This window comes from Vitis vinifera, chromosome 1, assembly GCF_030704535.1.
Source record: "Vitis vinifera cultivar Pinot Noir 40024 chromosome 1, ASM3070453v1".
In the NCBI taxonomy this organism is placed as follows: Eukaryota; Viridiplantae; Streptophyta; class Magnoliopsida; order Vitales; family Vitaceae; genus Vitis; species Vitis vinifera.
In genome coordinates, this window is record NC_081805.1 from 497436 (window position 1) to 519860 (window position 22425).

Consider the following 22425-nt stretch of genomic DNA (forward strand, 5'->3'; position numbering starts at 1 on the left):
ATCTAGACAACAAAGTTCAATTATAATATAGAATTGAAAGATGTTATATCCAAAAACCACCATCAGGTAATTGATGTCTTGTGTGCAAATAAGGGTTAAATGTGGTACTAAAAGAATTTTTAATAAACATCATGATATCCAATTGTGATAAATTTGTTAGTTTAAAACTTGATAAATTACCATACAACCATTGTAGGCATCAAAAGAGAGAATAAAGGGACAAAGGCCAAGAAGTTCACCACACAAATAGTTATTATTGAAATAGAGATGTACAATATGATCTTTGAGATAAATGGATGAATATCGTTTGAATTCAATAGAAGATACATAACCAGATTTCTCTATTCCTATCTTTTTCTTCTTCTTTCCTATTCACAATGGAGAATATCACTTTATAACTATCAAAAGCACCTCCCAATCCATAATCTTGAAGCCATGATTCTGGATCTTAATTGAACTGGTAGCTACATCATCTGCTTCCAAACATGGAAATTGTGACTGCTTAATCTTTTCGATGCCCTGACGATCCCATGAGTATTCCCACAGCAGCAATGAACATGAACAGCATGCTCCCAAGCAATATATATGTTCTTCTTGACGATTTTCGGTATTCTCCAAACAGAACTATTCCCCAGAAAGTGCTCACAAGTGGGAGTGCCTGATGTTACCATGAAAAGTTCAAATGATCAGCACATTCTGATTGGATTGCAGGAAAACACACACAAACACCCCGATTTATGATTGCCTCTATGTGTATGTGTTTGTCAATATGTATGCTGTGCTTAAACTCACCTGAACTGCATCAGCTGCTGCATATCCTGCAGCTTGGCCTCCCATGAACTGGAGACCGTTCCCGAACCCACAGAGGAGCCCAGCTAAAAAGGCCCAGCCTCTGCCATTCCAGTCACTGAGATAAGCCCTTAGCGTTGATTTGGGTGCGTCCATTACAGGGCGGTAGAGGAAGATGATATTTAGAATGAGGGCAAGCACGAAACATGAGACCGAAAAGTAGAAGAATGCAGTGTAGACAACCAAATGAGGAACTCCTTCTTTCAGAGTGTGCCATTGATCGTTCGTTGCAAGGTTAAATGCTGGGGAAAAAAGAGAGAAGCAAACACCCGCAAAGAAAGTTATGACCAGTCCAATCAATGTGCTCTTCCCAAACACCTGCAAGCAGAGTCACCCGATCGTTAACTTCCAAATACATAAAATCATTCATGCATACAATGGGGAAAAGTCATGAGCCACTTCAGTACATGTAGAGTTCCCAACATACATCAGTTTGTATATATTGATTTGAGCACTGAACAGAAGAAACAAGTTCTAAAATCGAAATTTAGTAATTAGGAAGGGAACCACCCGCCTTGATTGATCTTCTCTTCTCAACCTCTATAAGGAAGTCAGCAGTCCCAAATTTTGCCTTTGGTGCAGTACCACTACTTCCATTCTCGGGATCCCCTGTTACAACCATGGATGCACAAGATCAGAAGGGAAAATGAAAAATCAGCCAGTTAACTAAATGGGATGAACCAAAATATTCGAGTTAGAATCTCACACAGCTCCTTACCGTTGTTTGGCGATGCTTCCTTAACCACAGAAGTATCTATACCCCTGCCAAAGGTAACAGGCGCAACATCAGTGCTCTATGATTACAGTGATCAAGTATGCCAGCACTAGAATTGTAACCATACATGCCCAACAATATCGATACTCCACTTTTAATGATCTTGTTTTCCATTAGAACAAGTAAGGTCAAACAGAATAGCAAACAAAACATGGAAGGAAATAAAGGACACAGACCAACACAAAATTGATCGACCTTTTTCAATATATTAATGGAAGAAATAGACATACTGTGCCATAAGCTTTGCCTTATTATCAGCAGCATTGGACGAGTGAACAGCAGAGGCAAGGCAAACAGCAATCAAGAAGCATCCAACACCAGGGAAAAGAATCTCGGCTTTATTAATTTTGTCATCCAGGAAGTAATTCAAGGTTGTGCCTGCAACAATCATAACAAAAGGTTAAGGCAATATACAAAATTCCAGTAGCATGTCACACTACGATTTACAAAGGCAATGTAGCTAAAAAAACTAAAGTTCTTCCAACACACCCATGGACACTGACCTATAACAACAGTAATACTTGAGGTGATGACCTCTGTAACTGATAAACCAACAAAAGCCCACGCATACTGTGTGGACAGGTTTCCAAGGCTGAGGACCACCCCTCCTGCCATTGCTAACAAAATGCAGGGCCAATTGTCCTGCATCAATCATTTTAGAAGATTCAAAACCAGTTATAGTAATTGATACAGAGGACTAAAGTAGTAATATTACATAACTAAACCCGGTATCATGGTATTTGGTCCAAAATAGGAAGACCCGTTAACTTATTCCACTTTGAACATCTTGTTCAACACATGGAAAATCTCATGTACAAGAGCAACTCACTACTCACTAGCAGTGAAGCAACCATATGTGACACCAATACATCAAGAAAATCTTTCGGTTTTTTTTTTTTTGCTTGCCATTTGATGGATCTAGTATGTTTTGCATAGGTAATTACAGGATACAGAGATCAAATCATTCCAAATATTGCATCATTTTTCTTGAAGACTCAAGGGAAAAGAACAGAGATTTGTCCTTCAAATATGAGAAGTCACCTGAGAAAGTTGAGTTAGGAAATTTGGCACCTCAGCAGTGCTACTGCCAATCTGACCAAAGGTTAAAGCAATAATAACCGCAGCCAAGAGATTCGTGATTGTGTAATCAAGATAAGTATGCTGAGGAAGACGGCCCCTTCTTTCTAGGAGAGTCATAATAGCAGGCCATGTGCCCAAGAAGGAGAGTGAAAGCAGCATGCACGCAATGGCACCTCCTTTGCTCTCCACCAAATACATCTTCAATCCACTAGAGTAAATCCCCTCAGTTAGAAGAGGGATCAAGGACAAAAAACCCGGATAAGTCCTGCAAACAGCAATTTGAATTAGCCTCCTTCATTTTACCCTCAACCTATCTAAATAAAAGAAGCAGAATATTGCACTCATAGAGAAGAAAAATCAGAAACGGAAGAATCTCACAGGAAAGAAACTAGTACATATATAAAGGGCCCATTTGTTTCATTGAAACTAATGATATCACCAGAAGTGATTGGAGTCAAAACAAGAATCAACAGCCTGCGAGAAACATAATTCCCAAAAAAAAAAAAAGACAAAGGATGAGAAAATCTATCAATTCCTGCAAGCTAAAAGCCATCAAAGAGGATACTGACTCAGAAAATTAAACTGGCATCAAATGAACAAGTATTGATAAACCAGCAGATCAGAGCCCAGAAAGCAGCAAAATCCAGAACAAAAACCCAGTTGCCCCTCAACATCAACCACTCGCCATATCAAATAAATTCAGGACATAGAAAACGAAGGAAATTTGGAAGGAATCTAAATGTACAACCAGCAGGAACGGTGGACACCCACCATAAAAATGCCAAAAAAAAAAAAATAATTCCCGCTTAATCAAAAAAACAACCTGAACCCCACTTCGAGGGAGACAGACCCATCTGGGCCACGCATGCATCACCGTAACAACTCAAACCCCACTTAGCCAAGAGGAAAAACTTACTTTTTATGAAATGGATTCAGGAGTAGCAAGTGGATTACGTGAGCTAACCTTGAGTTACAGATCGGCAGGAATGGAGGACCAATGTGCGGAGAAGAGGATGCAGGCTGCAGTTGAGGAATTCAAGAAGATGGGTGTGGTCAATGAAATTTGAAAGGGCTCTTAGAACTGGGTAGGGATAGACAAATACAGGTTATGCTGAACTGGAATCTCTTAAATATAGATTCTCTGAATCTAATACTTTAAAAGGTGTGGGCGTATGGGTGTTTTTTTTTTCTTTTCTTTTCTCTTCCTCTAATTTTTCACACTACATATGAAACCACTCTATTGCCCTTATTTATTACTATCTAAGCCTTTCTCTCTTAATGTTGAAAAAATATTACTTAAAAAATTGAACAAGGCTTGACAAAGTTTTAAAAACCTAAACGATTACTTTAAATCATTTTGAATTAATATTTGACATATAAATTTTTTTTTAAAAATTATTATAAATAATTTTTTTTAATTTATATCAAAACATTAAATAATTTGATCTTCATCAAAGTGTTGTAGTAAGGGCACTCAACGGAAAATCAATACAAGCTAATGTGGGAAGAGGACGAAGACGAGATTAGAAATTTAGAATAGCAGGGGACTAGGGAGAATTAGATAATTTCACATACCTATTTTTATTTTTATTTTTATTTTTAAAAATATGTATTATAAAAATCGGCATGCAAAAGGCAGGTGGAAAAAGTCTCCACGTTTCACTCGCTTACAATAGATGACTTTAAACGCCATACAGAAAGTCAATCGTATAGTGCCAGGGAGTGATGTTATTCTTTGAAAGCTGAGATCTTTTTGTGATTTGAGTCAAGCACGTGCTCCACAGTCTTCAACTTTAACGGCTCTTCTTAAAAATAATTTTTTATTTTTTAAAATTAAAAAATTAAAAAACGCCTTTATAATCAAAAACAGTTTTCGAATAATTTCTTTTATTTTCAGTTACTTTTTGCTAATTATTTTAAAGAATAATTATACAAAATTAAAAATAAGGTTATCTATAAAAATTATTTTTAAAAATATTCAAAATAAGTTAAAAATAATTTTAGGTCCATAAACAGATTTTTGTTTTATAAAATATTATAAAATAGTTTTTAAAAACGATTTTTTAAAATTATTTTTTAAAACTGTTTTAAAAAATAATTATCAAACAAGCTTAAGTTTTTACTTATGGAATCGGATAAAAGGAATTAATTTAACATATCATATATTTCTAATAAAAAATAAATCACTAAAATCCACAATTTTCAATATGTTTGCATTCTTTTTGTTCATTTTTTTATTTTCTAATTTAGAAAAAGATTTTATTAGAAGAAAACACAAAGAAGGAAAACTTAAAAAACATTTCCTTGTCCGTTAATGTCATTTACAGGAAACTTTTCCTAAGTTACTGATATTATTATTTGAAACTAAAATAAAGATTTAATGAAGGGGGAAAATATGGAAAGGATCACTAAATAATTTTTTCCTGATTTATTAAAATTATAATATAAACACTATTTCCCTTCACGGATTTCAGTTTTTCAAATTTGTAATATATGACTCAAATAATAAAAAGTTTTTTTTTTAAATGATACTTGAATATACTACATTGTGATGGTCAATTGGTCAATATCCTTCCTTTCTTACTTGCACTTGTTGAACAAGAAAATGGTGGTGGGAAATGTACTTTTTTTACTACTACTCCACGCAAAATTCTAAAATTTATTTTGTAACTTATTAAAATTATCATTTTTGCTTTATTTTAACAATGGAAAGAAAGGTTGGGATAAATAGGAAAGATTAAGGGAATTTGTAGAAATTACTAAAATGCATGAATGAAGGGGCATTCCGAGAATTGAACTCGGGACCTCTCGCACCCTAAGCGAGAATCATACCACTAGACCAAATGCCCATGCTTGCCAGGGTAAAAGATATCCTTTCTTAAATAAGAACAAAAGAAAGAAGGCAGTGACGCCTTCAGGCAGAAAGCGGTAACGGGTAACAGAGAAATTAAAGGTCGGTCATGTGCCTACTGTGTTTTTTGGAACTAAAATTTGATTGAATGACCCAAAACTAACCACAACCTGGAATATTGGTACTTCCATCCAAAACAAACCGGAGGGGAACGGAAATATTAATTTGGCATATACGAATCTGATTATCCAAGTCCAAAAAGTAGCCAGAAGAAAGGACCATGGACAACGTGAACATAATTTTCAGCCCCATGGAACAGGAAACACACCCCATTTACAGTCACGGTTGCCACCACAACCTGCTCAAACAACCATTGTACCCGATGCCTTTTCACAAGGAAAAGAAAAAAACTAGTATTTCCTTATTACAACTTTTGGGGGAGAACAGGAGAAGAAAGGGAACAGATACCTGGGAAAATATGAACTGGAAAAACACTTGTTTTCTCTATGGCTTTAGATGATGCTCTCCACAGCAACTGCAGGATTGTTCATCACATGACTACAGGTGACTACCAATATGAGCTGAATCACTGAAATGATTTGGACTATATGATCATAAATCCCCTTGGATTTTCAAATTGCATATGGTTCTCATCATTATTATATAGTAACAGAGTTGGTGTAGCCTAGAACTCAGCTTCGGTGTCCCCCCTTTTGGCTACACTTTGGAGGAAGTTCCCAAGTAGTCTCTGGTCAAAAACCATATTTGGGACCTGCACAACAAAAAGTTTTTGAGTTCAAATTTTTTTTGATGAGTGCACAGAAAATGGCTAAGATGCCCCAATGTACACGGGAAGTACACAGAGGGTGCCACTTGAATTTGAGTTCATAATTGGACATACATATACATATAAAGAGGCCTATGTTGTAAAGTAGGCGGACAAGAGCTAGCCCTTTCTTCCAGTACTGAGGTCAAAGTTTTAGACAAATTCATCATTGAAGGGCTAGAAGCTGGATCGCCTGCCAAGGCAGCTTTCCCCCAGAGGAATGAAGAATAAGATACAGAAAAGGAAAATGACAAAAAGGAGTCACTTGAACAACTATTCTAGCCAACCATCTTCCAAGTGGAGTCACTAGGTCATCAAGAACAGGAAGAGGCAAACATCCATCTCCACTGTGAGAGTCTGTTTCCAGTTGGCCTTTGCCCATACATATATATATAAAGAGACCTATGTTGTAAAGTAGGCAGACAAGAGTGAGCCCTTTCTTTCACTACTGAGGTCAAAGTTTTAGACAAATTCATCATTGAAGGGCTAGAAGCTGGATCACCTGCCAAGGCGGCTTTCCCCCAGAGGAATGAATAATAAAATACAGAAAAGGAAAATGGCAAAAAGGAATCACTTGAACGACTATTCTAGCCAACTATCTTCCAAGTTGAGTCACTAGGTCATCAAGAATAGGAAGAGGCAAATATCCATCTCCACTGAGTCTGTTCCCAGTTGGCCTTTGGTTTTTGGAATCAGAGGAGCAGCCAAGGGGTTCACCTAATACAACAATTTTCAGTCCTTTGCTCTGACCTGCCAAGCCTTATTCTATCTAATTAATACACAATGCTCTGGGCCTGAAACAACTGACCAAAAAGATATCTTGATAAATAGGGAGTGAGACTAAGGGGTCCAGGGACACTTGAATCAGCAGCCAAAGGGTCACCTAATACAACGATTTTCAGTCCTTTGCTCTAACCTGCCAAGCCTTATTCTATCTAATTAATACGCAATGCTCTGGACCTGAAAAAATTGATCAAAAAGATATCTTGATAAATAGGGAGTGGGACTAAGGGGTCCAGGGACACTTGAATCAGAGAACAACTGAACCCATGGGACATTCTTCAACTCCAAGATGATTTATACATATAGATATATGTATATGTGTGTGTGTGTATGTGTATATATGTATATATAGAGAGAGAGAGAGAGAACCTTGTTTCCAAAAAAGATTTTGGAATTATTAGCTATGGCTTCAATGAATCTGAGCTCCAAGTACTCAGGAGTAAGCTTCAACTTGTTTGCTTCTGCTTCTTTCATCAGCCTGAGGATGGAGAGAAACTTCATGATTGCATATGATGATAATAGAAAGAAGAGAAGAAAAATATAAAGATGATTTTCACCTATAGAAACTAGCATCTGCCAAGCTCTTTTCTCGAGCCATGTACATTTGGTTCTCAATTTCCTCCTGCATTCTGGAACTGTCTTTCTCCATCAACTTTTGTTGCATGAGGATCTTGCTAACCTGGGCATTCTTCTCGGCTTCAGTTATAGCCATCTTCTTCCGTGTCTCTGCCTCCTTCTCGGCGACCTTCTGTTTCTCCATGGCAATCAAAACCTGCATTGAAGCATCCAACACCAACAGAAAATTATATAAAATATAACTCCACAAACCTTTATCATAGTCAAAAAAACAAATAATGATAATTAATAGTCTAATCATCAGATATTATCATAAGGGAATCAAGAAAAAATGAAACAATACAATTGACCATCCAGAGGAACAGGACTGAATTGTTTCATAGGAGCAGGGTAATGCCAATGATGTGCAATAATAGAGAACGTTAATGATCTTCAAACACTAGAAAGTAAAAAGCATTACCCAAAAAAGTAAAACAGATTAAGTTAACTATGTCTTTTTAGATATGGAAAATTATATTAACTGATTCAAGAAAAAGTTGTTCTTGGTACAGGAGGTTGTAGAGGAATCAAGGTCCCACATTCTCAATGACATTTGACCAGAAATTTTTTAATTATGCATATCGAAGGAAGTAGTAAATCATTCACTTCTTATTCTTTTAGTCTCTACACTAATTCTAGTAGGAATATGCAAGAATAAAAAAAGTGTTTTTTAACAAGACAAAGAAATTACATTAGTGCGTTCCTGCTCCATCTGTTCGAAATTGCGCCTTATACTCTCCGGGATACTAGGTTTTGTGACACGCACACTGATGATTTCAATACCAGGAGCATAACGTGTGCAATCACCTTGAAGAGCATCTTTCATTTTTTCATCAATCTGTAACATCCAATTGATTATTAGCCAAACTAGGTATCAAGTGTAAATTTTAAGAAATTATAACAAAGAAAAATTAGAAATTTATACCACAAATATAATATGCAACATTAGCTAACTTAATGACATCCCATAATATGCAAATAAAGCCACTGACAACTCAACTTTAAACAAACTAATTGCTCCCACATATGGCACAAAAAGAAATCCAATTTTGCCTTTCATGTACATCCATAAAAACAAGACCCCTAAAGAATTAGCAAGCATCACAGTGTTACAAGAACACATTAATTTCACTAAAAAACAATAATATAGTTGTTTAGTTTTGTTACCTGATCAAACATATCAATATAAACTTGTTGAAGGGAATGAGCACTGCAAAACTGATTGATCTCATGGTGAATCTTATCATATATCCATGTGTTGTCATACTGCACACCATAGTTTAGCAGTGTCTCATACACATAGTCCTTATGAAGCCGGTTAACAACCTGAAGGGAACACTTTGGTTAAAACAAACTAGAGAATATAGAACCTTTGATGACAATGACTATTTTATTCTAAATTAATAGTGTTAAAAATAGAGCAATATCTCAATGCTTTACCTCTATCTTCTCAAAGTTGATCATGACGCCTCCTTTGGTACCACATGGAATATCCCTAACCTGAATTTTCAGCCAAAAAATAATTCAAGTATAATGATGGCAATTAAAATCCTCTTCATAACTAGGAAAACTGGAATTTACCTGATCCGTCTGGAGAGTCACTTGAATGGGCTCAAACTGGGTTACCAAGGGCATCTTTAGATGGAAACCTAAAACTCCCAAGTAAGTACAAGCAGGTAGACTACAAACTCTGCACAACAAACTATTGAATGCAAATAAAAAGAAGAAAACGTCATAGTTAAACCTGGCTCTGTAATTGTTTTTAGAAGAGCACCTCCTCTCCAATACATCCCAACATGACCTTCTGGGACTTGGTGTAAAAGGGTTAAGTTGTTTGTTAATGTTGAGGATGACTGGAATGCTACCTGTGAAGTTTAAAATAGCACATAATAAATTCCTGCCTCAAGCACAGTGATTAACAACATATATTTCCATTTGTATATGTTCCGACAATATATTCCTACAACAACATCATGCTAGTGTAAGTATGTTACAAAGATTTCAAAAAGTGAAGAAAGCACCAGCTCACTGTTTTTCTTGAACAAAACCTAGCTATCATATATGGGAGTACTAAGGGCATGATTAGTTCTATTGTAAGGACAGTTTTCTGTCTAAAAAACCAAAAAAAAAAATGGAAATTCTTAAAATGTTATCTGGTTAACTATTTTTAGAAATTATTCTAGAAAATAGTTGAAACCTGCACAGGGTTTAGTGGATAGTAACATGATCTTCTATATAGTTTTTTGGAAATGTTTTCAGAATTGATTCAGAAAAAGGATAACAAATGAAGGCTTTAACATGAGATGACGATGTTTTATGATGCCAGGGATAGAAAAGACCCCAAAACCCAATGAAATATTATCTTCCAATTAAAACAGGGTCTGTGTGTGTATGCACACATGCAAAGGGGGGGTGGTCTCTAGAACAATTGGAAGCCTCAGAGTTGTAGAGGAAGAGAGATCTTTGAAACAACGGAAGCTTGATAGTTTGAGAGAAAATATCTCTGATGGCACCTGGAACTATCCCTATGTATGATCACATTAGAACTTCAAAGTACAATATCCAAGGTGACACATCCATCACAAAAGAAACCTGTTTAGCAGACTAAGAAAAAAAAAGACAGATAAAAAACTAAGGACATGGATAAGAATTAGAAATTGGTTGGGGTGCAGAAAAAGTAAGAAAATATATCTCAACTCCGTGATTTAAAAAAAGAAAAAGAAAAAGTACATGCTAAAACTATTGCTTGAAGCAACTTATTCAAGATGTCATGATCTTTCCTCTAATTATTCTTCAAGATGTCATGTTAAAATAATATCCAAATTCTCCTTTTAAGATGTTCTACAGACTCAAAAAATTCCCTTATGAAAACTACAGAGGAACTATTAAAGTAGATTTCATGAGTTGGTAGATTGGAATACTCAAATGATAACAACAGAACCTTACATCTCATTACAAATGATCAAAATGACAAAGCCAACAACAATAATATTTATCTACAGCCAGCAAATATAAATATATAAAGTAATCTGTTTTCATTTTCTTGAATATAGAATTCATTTATCAATGTTGCCTCAACCTTCTTGCATCAAACATAATTTAACTGAGTATTTCTAACCATTTTGCCAAAATCAGCCCATAAGCTCATAAAGATATTCCTCTAGGGCTACAACGGTCAACATTCAGACTAATACCATTTGGCTGATACCTTCTCAATGGTTGATGAAACATCACCGTCTAGCAAAGATTCTTTCTCTTTAGAGAACATATCAATCATAAAACTTATTTTTTGATTTCAGATCACAAAATACAGTTGTAAAATTTTCTTCCTCGTAAATATTGCTCTTGAACAGATCTATAAAAGGAAATCTTGATAGAAACTAGATTTACAGAGCCAGCTACATTCATATTTGTTAATGAACATGCATTTGAACAAGAAAGCAACAATAACAGATCAAATAGTGTGGGTGTGTGATGCTGAATGAAACTGAAATTATCACTAGACTACAAAACCAGTGAAAAGAAAGGAAAATAATTTAATATGCTAGCAAAATTTCATTTTAGAATTTAGAGTTCTTCAAAATTTTCGATGATGAGCAAAATGAGCACTGAATGTACTCGAAAAATGGAGACGCAGCTTAACTAGATTAGTAGATAAATATAGATAAATTCCTCCACAAATCAATGTTCTTAAAAATGTAACCACAATCGATTAAACTCGGACAAGAACCCTGTGATGCAATAATGACAAACATAGCATTAAAAACCAAGTAATTGACTCGACCGATGACAGTTGATGACAGCTGCTGAGAAATTTATCAAATAGGGAAAGCATTCCAGATTGAAACTTCAAAATGCGATGATAAAAGACCATCCGTAATCGACACAAAAAAAAATAAATAAAGCCAGACAAGCAGAAGGAAATTTAATAACAAATAAGAAGAACAAAAAATGATTCGATTAAGTAAACTAGACCAGAAACAGAGAAACAAAAAAATAAAAATAAAAAATATTGATGCAACGGATGAGAAGTAGAAGGTTACAAAGGAGAAAATGAGGATGAAGAAGAAAAGCACGGTGATGATCGCAGAGAAATCTCCGCCTGCGGCTGCTGCTGGTGCTGGTCGAGGGCGAGGCGGCGGAGTTTCGGATCTCCGGCCCTGCTGATCCATGGGGATTTCCATCGGAGACTCTGGTCTCTGTTGCGGTGGATCCATGGCTTTTCACTCCGTCAACTGAGTGCTGTTTCGGAAAGCGTGAAGATTAGTTGTCGAACTTCTCAGCCCTTTCTCTTCTTCCTTCTATTGGTTTCGCAGCAGGTAAGCAAAGAATATGTGCATTTTGGGTCAATCCGTTATTTTTCTCCACCAAAAAACACTCCCCTGTAGTGTGCATAAAAGAGTTTAGGGCTAAAACTGGCTTTACACTCAAAGACTCGAAATAAAACTCAATACGGGCACCTTCCCAAATTTATTATGATATATATATATATATATATATAATAGTTCAAAATCATATTTTTAAAATACAATTAATTATGAACTAATTTAACCTTAGTTTTAAAAAATAAATAAATTACGTGGCTGTTAGGTGGCATAAAAAGAGTTAAATGGATAATAAGTTTGGGAAGGTCCCTACATACAATAATTTTTTGGTCATAGCGGCCATTTTGGCCGAAAACTTAAAGCCTTTTTTAGGGTCATTTTATGTTACCAACCAATCACAATTTGTCACGTATTAAAAATAAATAAAAATAAAAATTGCTTTTTGCCTTATTGCTTTGTATGGGGATCCGATATTTCTCATTGCTTTCCATAAATATTATTTTATGATTACCATCCTATTAGAAAATATTTCTTTGATTTATGTTTTGTGATAGTCGGAAAAAAAAATTATAAGATACCGAATTGTAACTTATTGAATTTTTAGTCTAGACTATTCTATGATAAAATTTAAGTTGTTGAATAAATATATAAGTATATAAGATCAAAATACAAATAAATTAAATTATTATAAAAATAAATAAATGATATTAAAGACAAACAAATTACATCAAAGTACAATGAAATGTACCTAAGGTACAAAACAATGAAATCATATATGTGGTATAAATCAATGGAACTAAATACAAACAATGATACATAGTTATAAACATAACTGATCAATAGTGTTTTTTCTATTAATACACAAAAATCATAATTTTATATTGTAATATGATTTATTTGTACTTTATTTGATTTGTATTATTTGAGTGTACCCGTATATTGTTTATGCATGTGTTATTTTTTTTGTATGGAGTTAGGTTTTCTTTACATCTTTATTCAATTAATATCTCATTTATGCACATGTTTTTTTTTTTTTTTTTTGTAGGGGGTTACATTTCTTTATCTTTATTCAATTTGTATGGATTTAATTATATATTTCAAGTGTTTAGATTTGAAATTTGATATGATACCTATTCAGCATATACTAGTTTTTCTTTCAAAGTTCAATAAGAGTTTCTATTTTTGTTTGATTAATTCAGTTAAAATAACTTATTATTTAAAAAATAAATTTATGGGATATTTAAAAAAACTTAGTACTTATTATTTAATAATTTAAATTAAATTATATTTGAATTATTGACCTAAAGCTTATTATAAATTATTAAATTAATATATTTATCTTCGTATATTATAATTAAAATAAAAATGGTTATGGAGTAGAAAATGAGATTATTGAGTTAGTTAGGGCAGTTAAGGATTAAAATCTATAATAAAAATATTAACTTCAAAATAAATTAATTATTTTTACTTATCATTTAGAGTTGTTTTTTAGTTTAAGTTATATCATTAAGTTATTTTACCAAACATATTTAATTTACTTAATGACTTAAATTAAGTTATTAAATTGATTTACCAAATATTCACTAGTATAAAACCTAAAAATATGTTATTTAAAAAAAATTGTGTCTTACATAATAAATTAATTTTTTTTAATAAACTATAAAAGATCTAATATTTAATAAAATTCATTATTAAAAAAATTTGACCAAGTACAAGAAAAATAACACAAATATTAAAATTCGAGTGTGACACCTTCTTCTTACCCTAGTTTTTTTCTTTTTTTTAAGAATATGGTTTGATTAATTTCTTACAAATAAAAATCATTTTATAAGATTAATATGAAATATTATCTTTTAAAAATAATTTTATTTACAAAACTTTTACATAAAAAAACTAAAAAAGGGTATTATTGAACATTGTGCAAAATCTTATTTTTTATAGCTAACATAGTTTTATAACATTAATATTAAAAATTATAATTTTATTCAAAGCATTTTTTTTTTTAAGATATCTAATCTTTTAATAACATATCCAAAAGCATAATATTTTATAGACCTTAAAATTTTGTCCTCCTTTATGAACCAAATTTAAATTAGACATGAGACTAAAAAAGTTTTTTTAGTCAAAGTTATAAATCTAGTAAATTGTTTTTATTTTCCAGAAAGAAAGTGTAAAAATAAAAATTTATATGAACATTTATGATTTAAAATTTTATAAAATAATAAAATTATGAATATTTTTATGACTCCTACATACAATATTTTTATGAATATTTTCCAAAAAAAAAAAAACCGGTGTTGGTATTGTGTCAAACTTTAATGGCCCTAAGTTGAGTAAAACTAAAAATAAAATAAAATACAAATAAATTGGTCCCCTTTATTCTTCTTATCTCAAAATTATTAAAGGACGATGATGATATCATTTGCCACGTCAAATGATGGATATGACATGGCAGTGCCAAGTCATTTGCCATGTCATTACAGCATCCACCAGCCACGGAAATGCAACCACTGCCTCTTACATAACCGGATAGTGTGAGTGTGAAACACTGAAGATAATCTCCAGGGCGGTGTCACAGAGATGTTCACCCTCGTCGCCGGTTCTGTACCGGCGGGTTTGGGAGCAACGGCGAAATGCGGAAGCCTCTGGCAATTCAGAGCAACTGCCGATGTGTTCCCTTCATTCATTCCGAAAGAAGTCGAGAGAATCAAAGACCCATTTGCTCGAAAGCTAGCGACAAGGATCGAGAGACTACCTGTGCAGGTAAAATCAACAGGAGTGTTTGGTTTCCGAGAAAAAAATATATTTCTTGAAAAACAAGTGTAGGAAAAGTGAATTTACCTAGTCGAAGACATCGCATGGTCCTTCAGTTGAGCGGAGGTTTTTGTTGAATGAAAATTTAGGATTCTAACTTTAGGTTTCCTTATTTTTTTGCCCTTGTACTTTCCTGGAAACTGAACAGAGTTATGGATAACATGCAATTTCTTTTCACTTTTGGTTCCTGATCAAGATGGGAAGCTGTTCTTACCAGATATTAGTTTTTTAGCCTGGTAGAAAACATTATGAAAAAAAGAAAAACAGTGAAGTACATGCTAATTAGGGTTGGGAGCGGAATCAATTGAACAATTCAAATTTGGTTTGGAACCAGGCAGTTTAAAGGTCAGAAACATGTCATCAGGGGATAGTGCATATGAAGAGCATAATCAGGATGTTTCCGCTGCCTATCCCCAAAAAAAAAAAAATTAGGATGTTTCTGCTGTAGGATTTGTATAACTCCCAAACAATTCTCATGTTAGCTCATTCCTAAACCATCCCAAGAATCCTGCTGCTTGTATAGCTCTACCACGAATTGTAAGAGAAATGATTTATACGGGATGAGTTCAACTCAAATAAGCCTTTTCCCAATCCAACAAGAATTCTTTTACTTAAACACTTTGCTCCCCATTTGGAGTAGGGGCATTGCCCCTGAATTTTGGGGAATTTGGCACGGGGATGGCTACTAAAAGTATCCCAATATCCCTGATGGTTGCTAACAGGCCATGTTTAACAATGCTTGGTCCTACACTTGAATCAACCGCTGTATAATTTATATAGGTTTAGTTTGCATTGTCTTCCAAATCCTTTCATGTTATATATGGTGGCCAATGCAAATTTCTTTAGTGTTTAACTAGCATTTCTGTGTTTGGAAGAATCCATGCCTAGTTTAGCTTTAGATTTGTGTTTGAATGGTCACAGGTTAGTCTGAATGTGCTACTCTTAACAGTTAAAAGGATCACTTTCAATGAGGTTGGAATGCCTTTTAGCCGAGAGTATGAGAACTACAGGTTTCTCGACATTAAAAGCCATTTTTTGAAGGATCCAGTTATGCAGAGGGGGACAGTTCTTTCAAAGTATTTGTGGATAGCAGATGTGTGGGAACATGTTGGGCAGATGGTCCCTTGGAGCCCTTACTTTTCAAGATAGTTCCATGATTGAGAGTTAGAGATGGTTGAGGCCTTTCTACTATGATTGCAAGAACACGTAGTAAGTGGGGCTTAGAGGATAGGATGATCCGGTTGGACTCAGAGAGTAGAAAGCTCTTGGTCAAAGCTTTTTACTCCTTTCTGGTGCTAGGGGGTTTAGAGCCATTTCCAGATGATGTTGTTTGAAATCCTTGGACCCCGAGAGAGTGGAGTTTTTTTGGGTAGGAAGCAACTTGGGGGGAGGGCAGGATATTGACGTTGGATCTGCTGCAAATGAGAGGTTTGTCTTTGAGGAATGGATGTTATATGTGTAAAAGGGAAGAAGATTCTGTTGATCACATCCTGTTACATTATGCAAGAACAAAAATTTTGTGGCAGCTGGTCTTTTCCTTGTTTGGGATTAGTTTGGGTGATCCATTTTTCAAGAAGACCGACTTTATTCAGTTCTCATGGGTCTTTTGTTGGGAAGAACTGGAAAAGAGTGTGGACAACTGCCCTTTTGTGTTTATTTTGGACTATTTGGAAGGAAACAAATTGGAAGACATTTGAAAATGTGAAGCAATCAGAGCAAGTGCTCAAATTCTCTTTTATATATAATTTCTTGGATTGTGTTAAACATTGTATGGATGATGTGCCATTGTCTATGGTAGATTTTGTTGATTGGTTGGGTTCTAAGTAGGGGGAGGGAGTGTTTTGTTTCTCTCTTTGTATGGTGCTCTCTCTATACTTTTTGCGTACTTTGGTGTGCATTTTCTAAGGCACTTCTTGCTAATATATATATATATATATATATTGTTTGCTTATGAAAAATGATGTGTGTACCAAATCGTTTAGACATGTTAAATCATCAGCATTGAAAGATCAGAACAACATTACTTTGCATCAAGTTGACTCAACATAAATACACAGTTTGATGTTCAAGCATACTTATTTTTCCACTTCTTTGTCTCTCTGCTTTTTGCCTACGGGTACTGCAGCTTAGCTCCTCTAACAGTTGTATCATGAGCAGTTGCGTGAAGCCATTATCACCAAGCAAGACAAGTCCAGTGGTTCTCCTCCATGGTTTTGACAGGTTTGTATTGCAATTCTACTATTGATTAGGAAGTCTTGTTGGTTCCTAAATTTGTAAGGTTCATTTCATCTTATTCTTCAGCTCCTGTTTAGAATGGAGATACACATATCCGCTGCTCGAGGAGGCTGGTTTAGAGACATGGGCTGTTGACATTCTTGGTTGGGGCTTCTCTGATTTAGGTTTGTTTTATAATGCCTTGGCTCGTATTCTTTGAGTTAATGCTTTCCCATATATATGGTTTTTGTGTGTGTGTGTGTGTGTGTTTTGGTTTTATTTTTATTTATTTATTTTTAATCTTGTTCTCTTTTCCTTTTTTATGCATGTTTTAGAAAGGCTTCCATCTTGTGACGTGGCAACTAAGCGTGATCACTTTTATCAGGTACTTAGCCTTTTGTTGTTTAAAAATTCCTTTTTTAGCCTTTTGTCGTTTAAAAATTCCTTTTACTCTTTGCATGTGGATATGAAGGAAGGCCTTTAATCAAGTTCCATTAAATACTGAAATATTTTTTTAACAACATAAGGTGATGCCCTGTGCTTTATGTGCTTATTGAGCCTATTCGATGGGCTGCATTTTGGAGAACTGTTAATGCCATCCATTATAATTTTTCATATAAATGACAGAGTACAGGAACAACCAATTGGATGGTAGATTTTGCGGCTAATTGGCTTTTCATTGGCATAAAGAAGCTATTCCTGCCATCCATGGTTGCACCCTGTTCTCAACTTCATCATCCACTTAGCTGAACTGAATTGGACTGTTCAATATCTAACTTCAGCTTTGGAAGTCCCACATCAAAAGGCCAATGATATTGGTTGGACCAAGCCTTGGTGCTGCAGTTGCAATTGACTTTACAGCTAACCATCCAGAAGCTGTAAGTATTTCTCTGTTAGTTGTTATGATCATGTATTAATTCTATCTGAAGACAAATTGCAAGTTACATTTTGACATAAATTGCCTGCAATGCTTTTGATGTTCTATGAAATATCATAATATAATCGTTCCTGTTTTTCTTTTTCAGGTTGATAAGCTGGTCTTAATTGATGCAAGTGTATATACAGAAGGCACGGGAAACCTAATGAAGTTACCCAGGGCGGTTGCCTATGCTGGGGTGAGTGTTCAATCACCCATAGTTCTTGAGATATATGTATTGGTAACTTTTAGCATCAATACTAAACCACGAGGTTCCTATTGCAGGTCTATATATTGAAGAGCATTCCTCTGCGCTTTTATGCAAATGTTTTGGCTTTCAAGAGTATATCATTCACTAGAAGCTCAGACTGGACAAAAGTGAGTGTTCCCCACCATAGTCAGAACCAACAAAAATTAATTTCAAATTGATCTCTCTGAATTGTGTGATATCCACAAAATTTTGGGATTTTGCAAGGGAAGGTTGTATCTAATGCCATTATTTTCCCTGTATTCCTATATAGGTGGGCCGCCTACATTGTCTATATCCCTGGTGGGAGGATGCAACTGTGAATTTTATGATTAGTGGGGGTTATAATGTTAGTTCTCAGATACAACAGGTATGCAGGAAATGCTTTTGTCATTTAAGCATCTAATTGTGAGATGTCATTGCATTCTACGAACAGGAAAGAGATTCAGGATGAAGAAGTCGTTTTGCATGCATGATAGCTGTGGTGCATATTATGGATGAAGTTATACATCTGATGGATTCACTGCCACCATCCTTAGAGAAGTAGATCATGCTAGGCTGGACTATGATCATTTATCTGAAAGATAGTTAATTTCTCTTTAATGTCTACTTAGATGTCTTTTTCTTGCATGGCTGTTACAGCTTTTTGCCCATCCATAAGAATTGAAGCTGATTGGCTTGTTAGGAAGCCTGCTATTGACACAAGTTTCTTGGAAAATCACCTTTACCAAAATAATTTCCAAGCTAGTGCCTATGAACCATAGGCTAGATTTTTCTTGTTAGAATCCTTTTTATTTGCTCAAAAACTTGGGTATGTGCTATTGCTCATTGTGCTCTACAGGTAAAGAAGAAGACACTTATCATATGGGGTGAGGATGACCAGATAATCAGCAACAAGCTTGCTGTGGTTAGTACATTTGCTGAGTTTTATACATCATATCCAAGTCTATAAAAGACCAATTTCAATAACTTGTAAAACATGCTCACAAAAAAAATATCCTTGACATTTGAGGAGAAAACTCCAGTGGAAAATTTTCTTTTACTTGCTTAATTGATTCAACCTTCTGTGACTAATTTTTATGCTATGTGTCCATTTATAGATTCAGTTGGAACAATGACTTATGTGACCCTTAAACTTGTATAATGCAGAGGTTACATTGTGAATTGCCGAATGCAATTATAAGCCAAATACCAGATTGTGGGCACCTCCCTCATGTGGAAAAGCCTCACTCTGTTTCCAAGTTGATTATGGAATTTGTTCAAGAGGATAGCTATAAAGAGGCCCAATGCATTTCCCAGTATTGAAGGTCTACCCCCAATGCCCGATTTATTTTTTTTATCTTTGTTCGGAAAATATTGGGCTTAGTGGTTTACTGTACTCATGATTTAGTAACTTTTCTCAAATTCAAATCAAACACATGTTGACACAAAGTCGTTTAGATATCCTGTGGAAATGAAATTATTCCATCCTGCATGCCAGTGATTTGAAGGTGCCTTCTTGATGTCAACATGCAGGAGATGGAGTCATTTAAAGAAAAACGAAAACAGAAGTTATTGCTGGTATTATTTCTATGAATTCTTGTTATAAGAAGTGGACTTCGTATTAAACAAAAAGACCTTTATATAAGAAGTATCTGTCACTCATGCAATCTGTGAGGCATCATAAGAAGATTGCATGAGTTACTTCAACTGGTTGGGCCTGGTTTGATGAAGACTTTTAGTTGCTGATTGTTAGCAACATGTCCTTTATTTTCAGGAGAATTTTTCAATGTTTTCCTGCCATTGCAATCACTTTGGTGATTGGGTAATTATGAAAAGAAATAACTCCTAAAAGTTGGAACATGTTTTCAAAACAAAGAAACAAACAACAACAAAACTGTTTTACTAACAGGAAAAAATCAGAGAGGAAAAAAAAATCTATTGTACTCTGGAAAATAGAGAGAAGTATTCTAGAAAACCAGAGGGTAGAACTCTCTGGGAACACACAGTTTATCTTCCACTATTTGTAGCTTCCTTCCCTCAATTTCAATCATTTTTTTTGGAGGAACGCCCTCAAGTAGCTGTGTAATTGCGCATGGTTAGAGCGTACCATCAGAGGCAACCGGTTATTGTACCCTAGAGGTAGACCGTTCCTGCTGCATTAAGATATTATCTCAGGGGAGCGAGATTTATTTTAAGGGTAGTGATTACACACCTGAGCCAGTCCTGATAAGTTTTCCTGTTCATATTTCGATTCTATAATTTTAGTTTCTTGCATTTTTATTCCTATGATTATTTGCCTATATTTAGTAGGATTACCTGGTTTAAATGATAATTTTCAACATAAACCAGCATGTCTCTTCAAATGATTGATTTTTCTTGTTACAGTGCCAAAATGGGCTTGCATACTATTGGAGATTCATCCTTGTCTTGTTGTGGCACAAGATTTATTTTTCGAATTGATCATTGTTGTATACTGATTAGAAGTAGCAAAACATGCTTTATTTTTTAATGGAACTTATTTCTGTGAATTTTTTTAGTGTAGTCACTAGTCATTGAAGTGTTCATGGTTTTTCTCTAACCCTTTCAAGAAATGCCCCTTATAGAAAGGTGAGTTAGGTGGACATGCTAGAAAAGAGCAGCATCACATCACATGGCATTTATTAAGTGTCTACACAAAAAAGTCACATATTGCAGCACAAGAGAAATAAGACAAGAAAACAGAGAAAAAAAGAAATAAAAGTTATCAAACTTTCTCACACTTGGTCGTATCATCGATGGAAGAGAACACATCATCTTTGCCCTCTTCTTTGGGTTTCTCTGAGCTTCATTCCTTGAATGCGACTCTCATGCATTATCAAAAGAATATATGCCCATATGTAAATAACTCAAGATTGTCACATGGGTCTGTATCAGCGGCCACACTGACATCACAGCTCTGTTTTCTTTAATATCTCTGGCTTCACACTAGGGAATCCCCAAGTCCCCCCCTCCTTTTTTTTTTTTTTTTTCCTTTTTCCCTACAACCCTCTCCTATACGTTTCTCTTACAATAGGAAATAGCAAGACATTTATCTCACCTACCAACACAACGAAGCAAGTCTTACATGGTGTTTGTTATTCAACAAAAACTAACCTGATATCATCCAACATAATTAAAGTGAATTTATTATCAATAGGTTCACTTTAATTATGTTGGATGATATCAACAGGTTATTTTTATCCGAATAGAAAAAATTAAATATTTTGGATTTTTCTATTCTGTCAAAAAACCAAGCACCACCTTAGATTATATAAATTCATCCTTTCATGATTTAAATTCACACTATTGGTTTAAGTCCTATAATACATCAATCTCGACTCTTATAAAATTCTAAAAGTAGCAAAAATTTTAGAATGGTAATTATAATTAGATGAACTTAACAAATTAATAAATAAATGTATAGTGCATTTAACATTATTTAAACTAGTTGTAAAAGCACCTGTTCAAATTGGTTTATGATAGTGTTTAGAATTATTTATTTTTTTAAATATTACCATTCTAATTTTTACACCCAATACCAATTTTTAATAATAGGTATATCTTGAAAGTAAAAAAAAATCAAAATAATAAAAAAGTGAATAGAAAAAATAATTATTTGCAAATAAATCACATTGAATTTTTCATTCCTACTCGTGTATTAAGACACTTGATAAGTGGAATCTCCTAGATATGCAGAGATTATATAATTTTTTTCCTTCCCGTTTTATAGATCCGAGTCATAAAGTTATGATTCTGAGTTGCCCCCGTGAGTTGAGATACGAAACCAATTCATGTGTCAAACTCATCGCATATCTCACGCAATGCCATACGTTGACCCATACACCCTTCTATCCCTATACCATTTAAATGCCAAAGAGGCTGGAATTTGGATCTTTAGCTGATTGTCAAAGAGCACTACCATCGAACTAAACCCTGAGGCTAAAATTCCCCCCAGTCCTTGTCATGTGGATCTTAACCCATGATCCGAAATTTCAAAGATATATAAAGCCTAAATAGTAGGCGGTTCACGAGTCTTAATCCCTTGAAGAAAACATTGTAGCCAAAATGTCAAAACTCATTTGTGCTTTGATTGTTGTTTCGGCACATTGGATCTACCCTTTTGTTCATGA

General features: G+C 34.5%; 3 protein-coding genes and 1 non-coding gene across 13 annotated transcripts; 1 reads left to right on the top strand and 3 right to left on the bottom strand.

The window, feature by feature from the left end:
* Positions 1-234: 234 nt before the first annotated feature.
* LOC100252466 (ureide permease 1) lies at positions 235-3873 on the bottom strand. 5 transcript variants are annotated; one of them, XM_010651365.3, is made up of 9 exons: positions 3669-3873; positions 3100-3178; positions 2666-2969; positions 2128-2266; positions 1855-2002; positions 1568-1611; positions 1364-1458; positions 793-1167; positions 235-658 (listed from the first exon to the last, which is right to left on the bottom strand). In XM_010651365.3, the coding sequence occupies exons 2-9, from the start codon at positions 3123-3125 to the stop codon at positions 503-505; spliced, it is 1287 nt and encodes a 428-aa protein (XP_010649667.1). In that variant the 5' UTR covers positions 3126-3178; positions 3669-3873; the 3' UTR covers positions 235-502. The 5 variants fall into 5 exon arrangements, with proteins under 5 accessions (XP_010649667.1, XP_010649662.1, XP_010649673.1 ...); XM_010651360.3 differs by lacking the exon at positions 3669-3873 and adding an exon at positions 3274-3474; XM_010651371.3 differs by lacking the exon at positions 3669-3873 and adding an exon at positions 3274-3472 and having other exon boundaries at positions 3083-3178.
* Positions 3874-5481: 1608 nt separating this feature from the next.
* TRNAP-AGG (transfer RNA proline (anticodon AGG)) lies at positions 5482-5553 on the bottom strand. The gene has a single exon. It is a non-coding gene; the product is annotated as a tRNA-Pro (tRNA).
* A 210-nt stretch (positions 5554-5763) lies between these two features.
* On the bottom strand, positions 5764-12246 carry LOC100247350 (uncharacterized). The gene is made up of 9 exons (XM_002267040.4): positions 11823-12246; positions 9524-9644; positions 9361-9428; positions 9220-9279; positions 8947-9105; positions 8471-8617; positions 7722-7936; positions 7534-7642; positions 5764-6327 (listed from the first exon to the last, which is right to left on the bottom strand). Exons 1-9 carry the CDS (start codon positions 11994-11996, stop codon positions 6241-6243), a joined length of 1140 nt encoding a protein of 379 aa, XP_002267076.1. The 5' UTR covers positions 11997-12246; the 3' UTR covers positions 5764-6240.
* A 2292-nt stretch (positions 12247-14538) lies between these two features.
* Positions 14539-20805, top strand: LOC100254284 (alpha/beta hydrolase domain-containing protein VTE7). Of its 6 annotated transcripts, none has more exons than XR_002030303.2 (12): positions 14539-14867; positions 17044-17138; positions 17220-17317; positions 17468-17517; positions 17915-18010; positions 18158-18247; positions 18334-18426; positions 18570-18665; positions 19137-19202; positions 19445-19602; positions 19776-19855; positions 20663-20805. XR_002030303.2 is itself a non-coding variant. In XM_010651344.3 (12 exons), exons 1-10 carry the CDS (start codon positions 14685-14687, stop codon positions 19598-19600), a joined length of 1023 nt encoding a protein of 340 aa, XP_010649646.1. In that variant the 5' UTR covers positions 14539-14684; the 3' UTR covers positions 19601-19602; positions 19811-19855; positions 20340-20805. The 6 variants fall into 6 exon arrangements, 5 of the variants coding, with proteins under 5 accessions (XP_010649646.1, XP_059593259.1, XP_019076166.1 ...); XM_010651344.3 differs by having other exon boundaries at positions 19811-19855; positions 20340-20805; XM_059737276.1 differs by having other exon boundaries at positions 19811-19855.
* Positions 20806-22425: the final 1620 nt, after the last annotated feature.